This window comes from Pogoniulus pusillus, chromosome 10 (genome assembly GCF_015220805.1).
Source record: "Pogoniulus pusillus isolate bPogPus1 chromosome 10, bPogPus1.pri, whole genome shotgun sequence".
Taxonomy (NCBI): domain Eukaryota; kingdom Metazoa; phylum Chordata; class Aves; order Piciformes; family Lybiidae; genus Pogoniulus; species Pogoniulus pusillus.
In genome coordinates, this window is record NC_087273.1 from 5,150,078 (window position 1) to 5,165,131 (window position 15,054).

A 15,054-nucleotide genomic window follows, 5' to 3' on the forward strand; every position below is an offset into this window, starting at 1 on the left:
TGCTTGCCCATTCAATTTATGGGCCACTGGAAGAATCACACAGAATGCCAGCTTGGAAGGGACCACAAGGATCCTCTACTGCAACCTGTCTAGGTCACAGTGCTGGTGTAATGAGCAAGCTGAGTGCCAAACTGTCCCATGGAAGGGACTCCTCTGCTTCCCTTGGGAGATGATTGCAGTAACTGGTTGCGCTCATGGGGAAACCTTTTCTTCTGGAGCTCAAAGGGCATCTCCCCACCAGGAACTTGTCCCCATCACCCCTTGTCTTCTCTATGTGACTCCCTGCAGAAGGGTGTACAGAGTCAGATGGAGAAGAGAAGGGGTAACAGGTACCAAGTTACTCCTGTGGAGATTCTGGTTTGCCTCCAGAAGAGAATTTACCCACCAACACACGTAGCAGACAAAAATCAGAGCAGATGGAGAGGAGCTGCCTGGCCTGGTTTGTTGCGAGGGGACTGCATTAATCCCAGCATTACTGTGCAATTCCCACAGATGTTAGCTCTTAGAAAACACTTAACCTAATTGCCAACGTGCAAACACTTGATGCACATCCTATGTCACTGTGCCACCAGCTCCACACCAGCCAGGGACAGTGTGCAAGCTCCAGCCTATTTTATGTTCCACTCTGAGGAAACCATGCACTTCCACTCACATGGGATGCTATGAGAAGTCCTTCCTTTCTCACTTCCCACAGCTGAAGGTACAGGGACTTGCTCATTCTTTCAAGGCAAGGTAGTTACAATCTCTTGTAAGAAATGAGAGGTTACAACCTTACAGTCAGTTTTCTTTTACTCCACGCAATGCTTGTGGGAGTGACACAAGCAATGCAGACCAAAGAAACTACCATCATACATAAAAGTGTTCTAGTCAAGACCTATGAACCTCCAATCTCAGATTTGGCTTGTTTGGGGCTTTTTGTTGTTGAGGTTTGGTGTGGGGTTTGTTGGGGGTTTTTAGCTTAGTTTAATTCTGCTTTAAAACAAGTCAAAAGGCAGGATCCGCTTCTACAAAAGGTCCCTTCCAACCCTCCTCATGCTGGGATTCTATGAACTACTGTCAGCTGGACTTTGCATCTAAGAAGAGCTCTTCCAGCACTGCCACACTGGTTGTATCTCCTTTGACTTGGTTTACCACTGATGAGTGATCATCACAACATAGCTGCAGGATGGCTCAGCTGACCTTGCACAGAGGAATTCAGAAGAACAAATTACTCCTGCTGTGGTTTCTGCAGTTCCTCACAGGTGTTGCTGCTTTGACATGCTCCATTTGATAGTTTAGGGCTGATGTTTCTACTGCCTGCTGAGATGGAAGCTTTCGTTTGATGTATTTAGCTGAAGGAAGTGTTGCTTTAGGGCACTCTGAGATGGAGGTGCTTCCAAGTGAAGAGCTAAGAGAAAAATGCCTTCAAGACAAAATGAGATAATAAGCTGTAAAGCTTGGAGATGTGGTGCAGGCAGAGAGAAGGACACGGGGCAGCAGAGATGTCAGCAGAAGGTATCCCAGGCATCAAGCTCTTGTAAGTCTGGGCAAGCTCTACCTGCAGCAGATACCCAAGGAGAGCAGAGCAAGGCTTCACACTTGGACAGCTGACAGTTTGATGGTTGGACTCAAAGGCTGACAGGATGTCAGGTGTTGGAAGGGACCCAAAGAGATCATCAAGTCCAACCCCCCTGCCAGAGCAGGACCATACAATCTAGCTCAGCTCACACAGGAACACATCCAGACAGGCCTTGAAAGTCTCTAGAGAAGGAGACTCCACAGCCTCTCTGAGGAGCCTGTGCCAGTGCTCTGGGACCCTTACAGTAAGAAATTCCCCCTTGTGTTGAGGTGGAACTTTCTGTACTGCAGCTTCCATCCATTGCTCCTTGTCCAATCCCAGGGAGCAAGTAAGCAGAGAATGTCATCCCCCCCCTTCCTGACCCCCAGCCCTCAGAGATTTAGAAACATTTATTAGATCCCCTCTCAGTTTTCTCTTCTCCAGACTAAACAGCTGCAGGTCCATCAGCCTCTCTTCATCAGGCAGTGCTCCACTTCCCTCATTATCCCTCTGCTGAACTCTAACAGATCCCTGTCCCACTTAGACTGGGGAGCCCAAAACTGAACACAGTACTCAAGATGAGGTCTCACCAGGGCAGAGTAGAGGCAGAGGAGAACCTCCAACAATCTGCTCAGTGATCTGAAGCTTGGACTCAGTCAACTCAAAGCTCTTTTCCAACTGAATCAGTTCTATGGTTCTAGGATTTAAGGCATTTTTCAATTACACTGCTTTCATTGATACAACCTAAACAGTCACGAACCAAACCCAGCATTTTCTTTACCCTGTCCACAGGGAATGCTTCTCACAGCACTCAGTGACTGTTCTGCCAGTCAGGCTGCAAACAAAACCTAGAATATTTCCTACTTCTCCCTGAAAGCATCGAGACACTTCTGATCCCATGAGACACATGCAGTCTCTGCTGAGGTAACAGTGATGTTGCCACTCATGACACCAGTCCTACTTCTCCCTTCCTGCAGAAGATCTAGATACAGCAATACCCAACACTGCAGCAGCCATTAAGAAATGTGAGGCTACAGTGCAGCAAAGATGGAATATCTGAAAGAAAACAAATCTTGTAGTGACAGCAGAAATGGTACTAACTGAATGATCTCCTTCTCCTCTCAAAGGGTGCTCAAGAACTGGCACAGGTTTCCCCAGGAAGCTGGTTGAAACCCCATCCCTAGAGGTGTTTGGAAGAGGCAGAGATGTGGTGCTGAGGAGCATGGTTTAACCTCAGCCTTGGCAGATTTAGAGAATGGCTGGACTGGATGACCTTAAAGGGCTTTTCCAACCAGAACAGTTCTATGATTTTACTTTTAAAACCTACTCAACACTGTCAACTAGTTGATGTCTGGGTGAGATGCAATACATGATCTGCATGTGCGTGCCTACCCAAAACTGTTAGTCCTTCCCTCTGCTTTGATGTAAACCAGCAAGACCAAAGGCCAAAGCTTCCCTTTGTATCTGCCTGGTTCCCAGAGCCTCTGTTCTAAGATGATTTGTCATTTTTTTACCAGGCTCTACACAGAACATTCGGTTTACTTAGAAAACACTGGATTCATTTAAGGTAAGGTGAACTAGGAGCTTGGAAGCATCACACAGGATCACACTTCAGACAAGAAGTCAAAAGACTCATCTCCAACACTCTTCCATTAAAATACTCTCTTTGGCATTTTCCTTCCAGACAGTTTAACACACAGCTATTTTCTTTTTAGAGAAGAAAAGCTCAGCTCCACCACTGCCCTAAGAATTGCATTTCTCAAAGCACATGATCCTGGTTTTCCTCTCCAGAGGGCCTCTCCAGCATCTCCTGCTGCTGGGGACACTGGCTGAACTGCAAGCTGTGTAAGCAGGGGCTGGAGATATCTGCCATCCCACCTTCCCACTGACTGCACACACAGCAACGAGCTCCAGTGTACAGCCACTCTGTTCTGGATGGTATCTGTTAGTCACAGCCTCTCTACACAAAAAGCCTTTATGCTCTTCCTGAATGTTTGCAACACACTGGGGACCTTCCAGACACAGTTCACAGGCTAATGGGCCGAGGGGGTTGGTGGATGGTAGTGCCTTTAGCTGGTTTCATTCTTCAGCAGCCATTTGTCCCATTGCTGGCACTGCCACCTGTATTGTTCCAGCATCTCAGAACTGCTTTGGAATTCCACTAACTGCATTGTTCTGCCTGATTCTGTTGTCAGATGTGCATGTGTAAGTATCCACACACTGCAGCTCAAGACAGCATTCTGTGAAAAAGCCCCTTTGTCACTCCACAGCTCATACCTTCAGGAGCTCTTCCAAGCTGCCCACAGTCTTGAACACAACAGAATCACACAAGTGTTTGGGTTGGAAGAGACCTCTAAGATCACTCAGTCCAACCATTAACCCAGCGCCACCAGGGCCATCTAACTATGTCCCCAAGTAACACAGCCACATTTACTGAACGGCACCAGGGACAGGGATTCCACCACCTCCTTGGGCAGCCTGTGCCAACCCCTGACCACTCTTGCGGCAAAGAAAATTTTCCTCATCTCCAACTTAATCCTCCCCTGGCAAAACTTCAAAACATTGCCTTTTCTCCTGTCACCTGGTACTAGGGAAAAGAGCCCAACCCCCACCTCCCTGCAACCTCCTTCCAGGGGAGCTGTAGAGAGCAATGAGGTCTCCCTTCAGCCTCTTCTCCTCTACACTAAACAACTCCAGCTCTCTCAGCTGTTCCTCACCAGCCCTTTTCTCCAGACCTTTCATTGTCCTTTTCTGGACCTGCCTCAACCCTTCAATGTCCTTCTTGAAGTGAAGGGCACAAAATTGAACCCAGAACTCAAGATGTGGCCTCACCAGTGCTGAATCCAGGGGCACAATCTCTTTCCTGGTCCTGCTGGCCATACCACTGCTGATCCATGCCAAGATGCTAGTGGCCTTCCTGGCAACCTGGGCACACCTTGGCTCATCCTCATTCACCTGCCAGGCAGTGCCCTCAGATCCTTTTCTGCCAAGCAATTTCCAGCTGCTCAGCTCCCAGCCTGGAGCATTCATAGGGTTGTTGTGAACAAAGTGCAGGGCCCAGCACTTGGCCTTGTTAAACTTCTTACAAATGACTTCAGCCCACCAATACAGCCTGAACAGTGGATGAAGACTTCCAGGATAAAGCACCACAAGCCAAGTGCTGAACTTAATGCTGTTTGCAGATGTGCCTCACAAGCTCAGCCAAGCAGGATAATGCAAACAAATAATGATCCTCTGAAGAAAACTGAATCTGAAGTATCATGGTTAATAGATTAATCAAAGTCTTATAAGTTCTTTAGGTCTGGGATCTTCCAGCTCTTCCTCTCCACACCTGCTGTGAATCCCTGGTCCTGTTCTCCAGGCACTCATTTAACATGCTCTTCCTTCCATCTCGGGTTATGTTCCCTGAGCCCACACAAAACAGCTAACATTTCTCACACAGGCCTCTCTGACCCCTTCACCCTCCCTGCCAGGGCCAAACGATCACATCTGCATCCAAACCCCCCCAGCACCTCACTCAACCCCATCATCTGGCAAAGCCTGTGCAGCTCTGCCTGCACATTCAATCTTCTCCTACTGAAATTCCTCCAGCTTGCACCCTCTCTACGCTGCCAGCTCAAATGACACTCTGCAAGCTACCAGTGCCAGCTGAGGCAGTTCACGTTTGAGCTTCTGGATCCACAAAGCACTCTGTCATTGGGATGTCGGGATTGGGCAGCGCCCATCTGCTCTTGTCTCTCCAGAAGCAAAGAGATTGTGGGACAGGGGTGATGAAGTTCACTTCCATGTGTTGCAGATGGTCTCAGTTCTGACACATGGATGCTGTTGGAGGAAGCCAAGTGCAAACAGTACATAAGAGGCTTTCAAACTTGCCTGCCTTCTGTTTCCCCAGCTCTGCTCCCCTCCCAAAGCACAGCGCTAAGGCATGGGCATGGAGAGGTGCAGCAGCACACTGTGCACTTTTACAGGGGAGAAAACAATTTAAATGAAAACCAAACTGAAGAATAGAGATTTTTTGACAGACTCTATTCCAATTACAGAAAACACCCAGTTGGAAGAGACCTCTAAGCTCATCCAGTTCAACCCTTGATCCAGCACTGCAGGCTCAACACTAAATCATGTCTCTATAAGCACCAGGGTCCACACACTGCTTGAATACACCCAGGAATGGTGACTCTAGCACTGCCCTGGGCAGACCATTCCAGTGTTTGAGAATTCTCTCAGTGAAGAAATATTTCCTAGCATCTGGCCTGAACCTCCTCTGGTGCAGCTTGAAGCCATTCCTGCTGGTCTCCAGACTGAACACCCCCAGCTCCCCTAGTCCCTTCTTGTAGGCCAGGTGCTGCATTACCCTTCTCTTCACCTGCTCCAGCCTCTTTATGTCATTTTTCTAGTGAGGAGCCCAGAACTGAACACAACGCTCCAGGTGTGGCCTCGCCAGCACTAAGAACAGGAGGACGATTACCCCACTGTCCCTGCTGGCCACCTTGTTTCTAATCCAAGCCAGGATGCTGCTGGTCTTCTTGGCCACCTGGGCACACTGCTGGCTCCTACCAATCTGTTTTCACAGTCCTTACATATATATTTAAGAGCAGACACCAGCCATCAGCAGATCAGATACAGAGTACTGCTGGGAGAGAAAAGGAGATGTAGCAAGGTGAAGCTGATTGTACCATAACCTCCTTGTGCCTCTCAAGAATGCCAGATTGGGCTCACGAGCATCAAACCTGCTTCATTTCCTCTAAAGGAGGGCATGTTAAATTCCATACAGTACCAAAACTCCTCTGACTCCATGTATCTTGCCAGGAGTGAAGCTTAGGCAGGTATGTGGAGTTCTGCAGGTATGTTATTTGGTATGAGAGCTCACAGATTAGTCTGGAAGAAGTCCAGTGTTAGGTATCAGTCACAATCTAGGCTGTAAAACATATATATGCTGCATGTAACTAACTTCAGTTCAACAGAAGAACTTTTTTCCTTTTGCTGCCCTGTTTTCATTGTTATTCCAGGTGTGTTTCTTCATTTTCTTTCTGTATTTATATAATGTCATTTATATAACTAGCACTATCTGGGAAAAAGAGGTACAAGTCACAGCTGAAAAATAAAACATACAGAGCCTCTGTGTCAACCTTTTTGAGGTACTAAAGGTTTTGGCTTTCAATTTTCTGGCCTCTTGCCCTGTTTTTGAATAGGTTAACCTGAGCTGAGGTGGAGGGTAAAGAGAAAAATAAATCTTCAGTGGTTTATAATGTGTCAAGGAGAAGAAATGCACAGAAGAAGTTTCTACCCTCTGGCTCATACCAAGGCAGAGGTAAAATGCTCTCTCTGGCTCTTGTCAGCAGTGGAGCAGTCTTCCCTGGAAGGAAGAGACCCACCACTCCTCCTCTGAGAGCAGGAGCTTTCTGTGTTCCAAGGCACTTTTGTTTGGAGTGTGAAAACCCAGCTTTTGCTCCAGTGTGAAATTCTAGGACCAGGCCTTGGGTGATCATAGAAACAGAGTTGGTTTGGTTGGAAAAGACCTCTCAGATATCCAGTCCAACCAGCAACTCAACACCACCATGGCCATCAAACCACGTCCCCAAGTTCCATGCCCACGCCTTTCCCGAACAACTCCAGGGATGGGGACCCCACCACCTCCCTGAGCAGCCTGTGCCAATCCTTCTACTCTTGCAACAAAGAAATTGTAGGTAAGAATGTCCCTCACCAAAGCCTGTGGCTGTGTTTGTGACTGACTGTAGCAATCAGGTTTCATTCAGTGTCACAAATGAGTGTGCCCATGGCAGTTGTTTCAAACTCCGTGGTGTGACAGCTGCTTTAGGAAGCACGCTGACTGCTTTGGTGTCCTTTGGCTGCACTGCTAGAAGTTCACCTGTGTACCTAAGCAGCTATTCCTCCAAATATTTTCCTTTTGCTTATGCTAAGAAAGAAAAAGTTATGTTTGAAGCAGCACTTCACAGAAACAGGGAGGGCAGAGAGGCAGGCAAGCAATCCTGAAACCAGAGCTGAAACCCATGGATGAGGAATGGAAGTCTCTGCTGCCAAGCCATCACGCAGGAAGATTCTGGTGAAATCCTAGTAGCAGTCTGGCAAATGCACATCTGCTGGCTTCCTGAAGCATGCTCATTACTTAAATCACAGTCTCCTGTCTGCTTTCTATCACCCATATCTTTGCACTAATGCTCAGCTCATGTCAGCATGCCTCCAAAACACGTGCCTGTGCCTACGAAAGTCCTTAGTACCCTTCAACTGCTTGTGGGCATTATCCAAGAGTCAAAAGCATTTGCTTTTTCTGGGAGATGCAGCAATTACCCCCTCAGAGCAGGAGCTCTTTGTGGGTAGCTGCACAGGCTTTTAATGGGTTTTACTCTGCAGCTCAAGCAGTAACACAGAAAGCTTTTGAGAGTTCAACTTTTGTGCTGTGGGTCTGCTGAAAAACACAGCCCTCCAGCACTGGAAGTTAATTTAGCTGCTTCTGTTACATTCAACCCCTGACCTCTCTTCCAAGGCTGCAAACACAACCTGCGATGGCCATTCCCATACACTTGTTATGTGCAAAGGGATTTGAAATGTTTAGCTCAGCTGGGTGAGGGATTTGAAATGTCTAGCTCAGGGAACACCTGGCAACCCAAGGGCTCTGACAACCAAGATGAGGAAGAAGAAGCTTTTTTGTCCAGTGTCTACATTCAACATTTCACTGCATTTTAACTTGCATTAGATTCAGGTCATTTTCCATTTTGGCATCCTAAGCAGCATGGTCACTAAACAGGGAGGGGACTCTGCCACTCTGCTCTGGTGAGACCTTACCTGGAGTGCTGTCTCCAGCTCTGGAGCCCTCAACACTGGAAGGGCACAGACCTGATGGAGCAGGTCCAGTGGAGGCCATGAAGATGATCAGGGGGCTGGAGAACCTCTGCTATGAGGACATTCCTTGTCAGCCACCAAAACCACACTTTTCATCTGGTGTGCAACAGAAAAAAGCAGAGAGCATCTCCCCTCGCCTCCCTGCCATAGACACTGTCAATGGGCAGGAGACAGAAATGGAGAGGCAAGAAGGGAATGAAAGATGGGGCAACCATGAAAACAAATGCAAGACTCAAGAGAGTTGCAGCCTGGGCAGCTTCACCACCATGGAAGAAGATTTTGGCACCACATGGTGTCTTATCATAGAATCAACCAGGCTGGAAGAGACCTCCAAGATCATCCAGTCCAACCTAGCACCCAGCCCTAGCCAGTCAACTAGACCATGGCACTAAGTGCCTCATCCAGGCTTTTCTTGAACACCTCCTTCTTACAGCTGGAAGTCTTGCTCATACAGGAAACACAGTGAAGCATTCTGAGACTTCACTTCAGAGTAAGCAAGCTGTTACCAACAAGCTAGTTCCCTCCCTGCTCCTACAACACCAAAGGTGGGGACACATCTCTGAACATTTGGCCTAAGCAGATGCATTGGCCACCAAGAACTGAAGCCAAGCTGTTGGCTGGTTTACATCTTATTACATCTCCTATGGTTTCCAATCCAGCAGCAGCTGCTGGCTGCCTCTAATTATACACAGAGTTTACACAACACATGGCAACACACTCCAGAGCTTCAGCTCTAAACACACACATGGGTCACCGGTGCTGGAATTTTCAGTCAATGCCATGAGGCATTTTTGCCTTTTTTATTATACAAATATTTATTCAGACTAACAGTTTGGATTCATTGGTCTGGAAACAGGTCTTCGTTGTTGCCAAATGGTTTTGGAAGAGGGCCTGAGGCTGCACTGTCTGCCACTGAACCAGGTAGGCTCATCTCTTCTTTGCAATTCTCACTTTTGGAGTTTGGTTATCAAAAAAAAAGTCCCAGTGAAGCACACGAGACCAAACACAATGAAAAGTTCACACTGCTGACTTACAAAACTGCCTCAGCAAGGGAAGCCTGGAGAAAAGAAGCCTCCAGGGAGACCAAATACATTTCAGTATCTGCAGGGGACCTACAGGAAGGCTGGGAAGGGACTGGTTGGAAGGGCCTGAGGTGATGGGGTGAAAAACAATTATTTGAAACCAGAGCAGGGCAGATTTAAGCTGGATTCAGAAGGTTCTACACAGTGAGGGTGGTGATACCCTGGAACAGGCTGCCTGGGGATTTGGTTGAGGCCTCCACCCTGAAGATACTGAAGAGCAGATTGGATGTGGCCCTGGGCAGCCTACTCTAGTTGAAGGTCTCCCTGATGACTGCTGAGGGTTGGACAAGATGACCTCTGAGGGTCCCTTCCAATCCAATGCAATCTTTTACTCTAAATCTTGAATTTGGGTCACTGGACTGTGTTTTCTGAAGCCTCAAAGGAGAAAGACATATTCTGAGACTTGCACAGCATGCAGGCCCACTGGGGGTTTGTGCTCTTGCTGTGGGGCAGGTGAGTGTCAAAGTGCATCAAAGAGACTGACTGTGGAAAACACAAGCAGTTAGTCTCACTTAAAAGTGAAGAGTTACTCAGGCAACCAGTGGAACTGCTGGGGGCAGGAGGAGCAGGAAGGTAACCATTTCATCTGCTGCTGAGTCACCAAATGGGGTGGAGATACTGAACCATGACAGAGAGGGACTATGCTGTAAGTACCGGGAGAGGAGGGGGCAGCCATCCCTCCAGTGCATTCAGAGAGAAGAAAAGCCAGAGGAAGCTGGGATCAAGCCTGCATCTCAGGGCACAGAACAGCACCAGTGCAAGAGGCACAAAAATAGTGCCCAAGAGCTCTTTTAAAAGCTCACTGAAGCTCAGGGAGGATGAAAAGCTAAGAGCCCTCAGGAATGAGGTGTGCCTGGATTTAACCAAACTGGGACAGGATAGGGCTTTCTAGATGGTACCAATGCAGGCACAGACAACCACAGAACTGCCAGATGCAAACCTGGCTGAGAGACACTGAATACTCCTTGCACTGCAACCTAAAGAGGAGATATAATGAATGTTTATAAATCTCTGAAGAATAGAGGGCAAGAAACAGGGGCCAGGCTCTGTTCAGCGGCATCCTGTGATAGGACAAGGGGCAACGGACACAAACTGGAACCCAGGAAGTTCCAATTCAACATGAGGAAAACCTTTATTGCGAGGGTGCTGGAGCCCTGGAGCAGGATGCCCAGAGAGGTCTCCCTCTGTGGAGACTTTCAAGATCTGGATGCGTTCCTGCGTGACACGCTCTAGGTGTTCATGCTTTGGCAGGGGGTTGGACTCAGTGAATTTCCAGAGATCACTTCCAACCACTACCTTTCTCTCAATTTCCAACAGCATAAGCTGGGACAAAGCACTGAGCAACAACTGCCTGGGTTTGGCACAGAACCCATACCCCTGCCCAGCATTAAGCACCACTGCTGTAATTAACCTGGCAGTTCATGCTGGAGGAGAAGCTTTTCTTTTCCCTCCTGTAAAATGTTTTAAAAGACTCTCACTGAGCCAAGAAAAAGGCCTCCCAAGGTTTTTTCAAAGGAACAAAACAAAGAACAATTACTGAAAATTCAAGTTCACGAGTTTGGTCTGAAAGAAGCAGAAAAGAGGATTAAGGTTGGAATTTGATCACTGCCAAGTTGAGCACCTCAGTGGCTGACCTTGTGGTCTCAGGCTGAGAATAGAAGTGTAGTCCTGTGAATCTGAGAAACCTTTCCCAAGCAGCAGAATAATGGCATTGCAAACACTCTGGTTTCAAATAAACTGAGCCTTATCACACTAATCTCTTCTGTACAGAATTCCCATGGTATCCAGTGACAAAGTGTACTACACCTTCAACAGCTCTGACATAAATCATGGCACTAAAAGAAAGTCTCTCTGCAAGCAAGCTGCTGAAACATGCAGCAATAAATGACTTAAACTTTAAAAGGCACTTAGGCTAGAAATAGCAAAACTTCCTGCTGCATCTGAAAGCTAAGACCTCTCTTGGAATCAATTGTTTTCGTTGGAGGAGACCTCCAAGATCATCCAGTCCAACCACCAGAGCCATCAAACCATGTCCCCGAGTGTCATGGTTACACCTTTCTTGGACACCTCCAGGGATGGGGACTCCACCATCTCCCTGGGCAGCTTTTTCCAATCCCTGACTGCTCCTGCACCAAAGAAATAGTTCCTCATCTCCAACCTAACAGTTCCCTGGCACAATTTCAGTTCCGTTCCTCTCCAGAGGTTCCAGCCTGACTTGGCCTGAGAGGCCAAGCTGCACTCGGATGAGGCAGGCAGCCCTACAGCACGCTGGTGAAAAAGCTAAATAAATAGGAAAACAGAGGAGCACCAAGAAGCAGTAAGTCAGAACCAGGCAGCAGTCTGCCCCACATTACAGATGAGAACATGTTCAGGCCACAGTCTTACGGGATTCGCTACTTGGGAGGACACAATGCAAGGATGCTGAACATTTTAAGATGAAGAATAAGCAGCAGCTTTTCAAATACAGCTTATTCACCTGCCTCAAACCAAGTCCATCTGACTGCCTTTTGCTGCATGAACTTCACGTATGTTTCACTCCCTTTAAAATCCTGCAAAGACAAAACCTGAGCTGACAAAGCAAGTTTTGGGAAGAAGCCCCACAGGGAAACAACACCGACTGCCAAGGTCTGGACCAGTTTTGTGTTCAGTGCAGCAACAGAAAGGTTTGATTCTGCAAACACCAGACAATCCTGCTTAAACTGCTTGATTTCCCTTCCTCGACTCCTATCCCATCTCCTCCTCTCACTCACCAAGGGCTTGGTTTCCTCTTCATCTTTGAAATAGTAAAGCTGGTCCCTCTTGAGCACGAACCAGCGCGTGTGCCAGGTCTTGACAAAGCCTCCTTGCTTCCGCAGCCACCCACACTTAATGGCACCATGCTGCCCTTGGCTGGGCAGCGGAGTCTCTGCAGAGCCATTGTGCTCCTCCATCCTGGCACTGGGCAACTCTCCTGCTGGGAAAACACAAGGAAAGGTAAAATAACCAGATTCTTATCCAGGCACTAACTTGCTGCTTCCAAAATAGTTGGAAAAGAAACGCACCCTGGCTGCAAGAGTGAGCTACAACATTTACCATCTGCCTGCTCATTCTCAGCCTAGCTCAGCATCAGCTGAGAGACAACTGCTCACCCAAAACCCACAACAACAGTAATCATTGTTACAGTAACAACTACAATAATAACAATAACCATAACAACAAAAACACAGATCCAGAACAGCATGCAAGAGCAAAAGGTTCGGTTGACAGACGTCTGAACATGAGCCAGTGTGCCCAGGTGTTCAAGGCCAGGTTGAACAACTGAAAACACTGAGTTTGTGGAGCTCTAGATGTAATAGCAACAGAACTTTGACCAAGGTAGAGCAAATGACTCTCTGATTGCTGTACAAAATCATAGCATCAGAGACTGGTTTGGCTTGGAAGGGATCTTAAAAATCCCTTTGAGGGATCCCTGTGAGTGACCTGTTGAGGACTTGAGCAACCTGTTCTAGTGGGAGGTATCTCTGCCTATGGCAGGGGATTGGAAGTGGATGAGCTTTGAGTTCCCTTCCAATCTAAACCATTCTGTGATTCTGATTTTATGATCATTTAGTTCCAAACCCCCTGCCATGGGCAGGGACACCTCCTACTAACCCAGCTTGCTCAAAGTCTTGTCCATCCTGCTCTTGAACACCTCAGGGAGAGGGCATCCACAACCTCTATGGGCAACCTGTACCAGTGTCTCACCATCCTCACCACAAAGAATTTCTTCCTTATCTCCGGTCTTAATCTCTCGTCTCACCATTCAAAGGCATTGTCCCTTGTTCTGTCACTCAAGGTCTTTTTACAAAGCCTCTCCCTAGCTCTCCTCCTTCAGGTACTGGAAGGCTGCTCTAAGGTCTCCTCGCAGCCTTCTCTTCTCCAGGCAGAGCAGTTCCAGCTCTCTCAGCCTGTCCCCACAGGGGAGGTTCTCCAGCCCTATGACCATCTTTGTGGCGTACCCTAGACCCACTCCAGCACACTGATGTCCTTATCATGCTGGGGCCACCAGAACTGGAGGCAGTGCTGCAAGTGGGGTCTCAGCAGAGTAGAAGAGCAGGATCACCTCATTCATCCTGCTAGTTGATATTAGTTTTTTAAGTGGAGCGAGACAGGTTAAACAAAATTATTTACACTCAGTAACAATCAGATCATCTTCCAGAACCAACTTCATCCATACACAGCAGATCTCACTGAATTGGCTGCTTAACACATGCATAGTAAGGTGTCAGGAATGAGGACTGCCTGTACTGTGTGAGATCATTCTCTCCAAAAGGAAATGCACCCAGCTCATAAATGGCAGGTTTCTGAATACAAGCAGAAATGTCCTGGATGCTGCTGTGTTTTGGCAGGGCCAGATGCCAAGAGGCACCTCACCGATTCACATGCTTAACAGCAAGCAAGTTATGGCAACTGAGAAAAGGAACAAAATCATTACCCGTAGGCTACACCCCTGCTCCATGCTGCACAACCACAGAAAGAAATCACAGCTCTCAGCTTCAGCTGATGGATTTCGCCCTGCTGCCTGGGTCAGTGTCAAGGCAGGAGCACATGAAGAGCTTCAACACAGTAATTATGTGTAGCGCTGCAGTGTTAAGGACACCAGGTCCCCGTTACACTGGACCACAAACAAGAATTTAAATACCAAATAGTCAAAAGCAATCAAAGCCTGGATGAAAGGCTATTTTTTTATTTCAGTCTCAGGTCACTGGTGTTGACACCAGTCTACAAAATAAGTCTTTTGATTTTATCTGGCCAGGAAAAATGTTAATTGGTCTCCATTTATTTAGCTAGTAAACTTATACCTTAATCTATCTCTACAATACTAAAATGAGGTGTAGGGGAGATGACATTTTATTGTTCCCAAGAGCATCACAGGGATTGTTTAGTCTGGAGAAAAGGAGGCTGAAGGCAGACCTCGTTGCTCTCTACGACTCCCTGAAAGGAGGCTGAAGTGAGGTGGGGGTTGGGCTCTTCTGCCTAGCCTCAGGTGATAAGAGGAGAGGAAAGGGCCTGAAAATGTGCCAGGGGAGGGTCAGGCTGGAGAGGAGGAACAATATCTTTTTTGCAAGAGTGGTCAGGGACTGAAAGAGGCTGCCCAGGGAGGTGGTGGAGTCCTCATTCCTGGAGATGTTCAAGAAACTTGTGGCCATGGCACTTAAGGACATGGTTTAGCGCCCCGTGGTTTACTGTTGGGTTGCTGTTTGGACTGCATGATCTTAGAGGGCTTTCCCAACAGTAACAACTCTGTGATTGTTTGATTTTGAGTGCAGAATCTCCTTTAAAGCTACAGTATCCTTGGACATTTTGTCCAAACCATTTATTAGAGATTCAGTTCTCAGCAGTTAAAATTTCAGCCACCAAACCAGTGTCTGTTAAGAGGAATTGCATTCAGTGATGAGATTAAGTTTATTCATAGTTTTCCACCTCTCCTTCCTTTTCAGAATCTGCCTCCTACAAACTAGACTTGGAACCAGAAATTCCAGCAGCTGGCTCACTTTCACTAGTTGTTTTTACAGCTGTTTCAACAGCAAGATCATAAAAATAAATTGCAGAAATATC

General features: G+C 47.4%; 1 protein-coding gene across 6 annotated transcripts in view; it reads right to left on the minus strand.

Moving 5' to 3' along the window:
* ARHGAP24 (Rho GTPase activating protein 24) overlaps nt 1-15,054 on the minus strand; it is a 184,241-nt gene that overhangs the window by 109,088 nt on the left and 60,099 nt on the right. For 3 of the 6 annotated variants that reach the window (XM_064149592.1, XM_064149590.1, XM_064149587.1), the window contains one exon: nt 12,228-12,427. In XM_064149592.1, the coding sequence (XP_064005662.1) occupies nt 12,228-12,407 (180 nt within the window). In that variant the 5' untranslated portion in view covers nt 12,408-12,427. Of the gene's footprint in view, nt 1-12,227; nt 12,431-15,054 lie in introns of all 6 variants that reach the window. The other 3 variants (XM_064149591.1, XM_064149588.1, XM_064149589.1) reach the window with 1 other exon arrangement.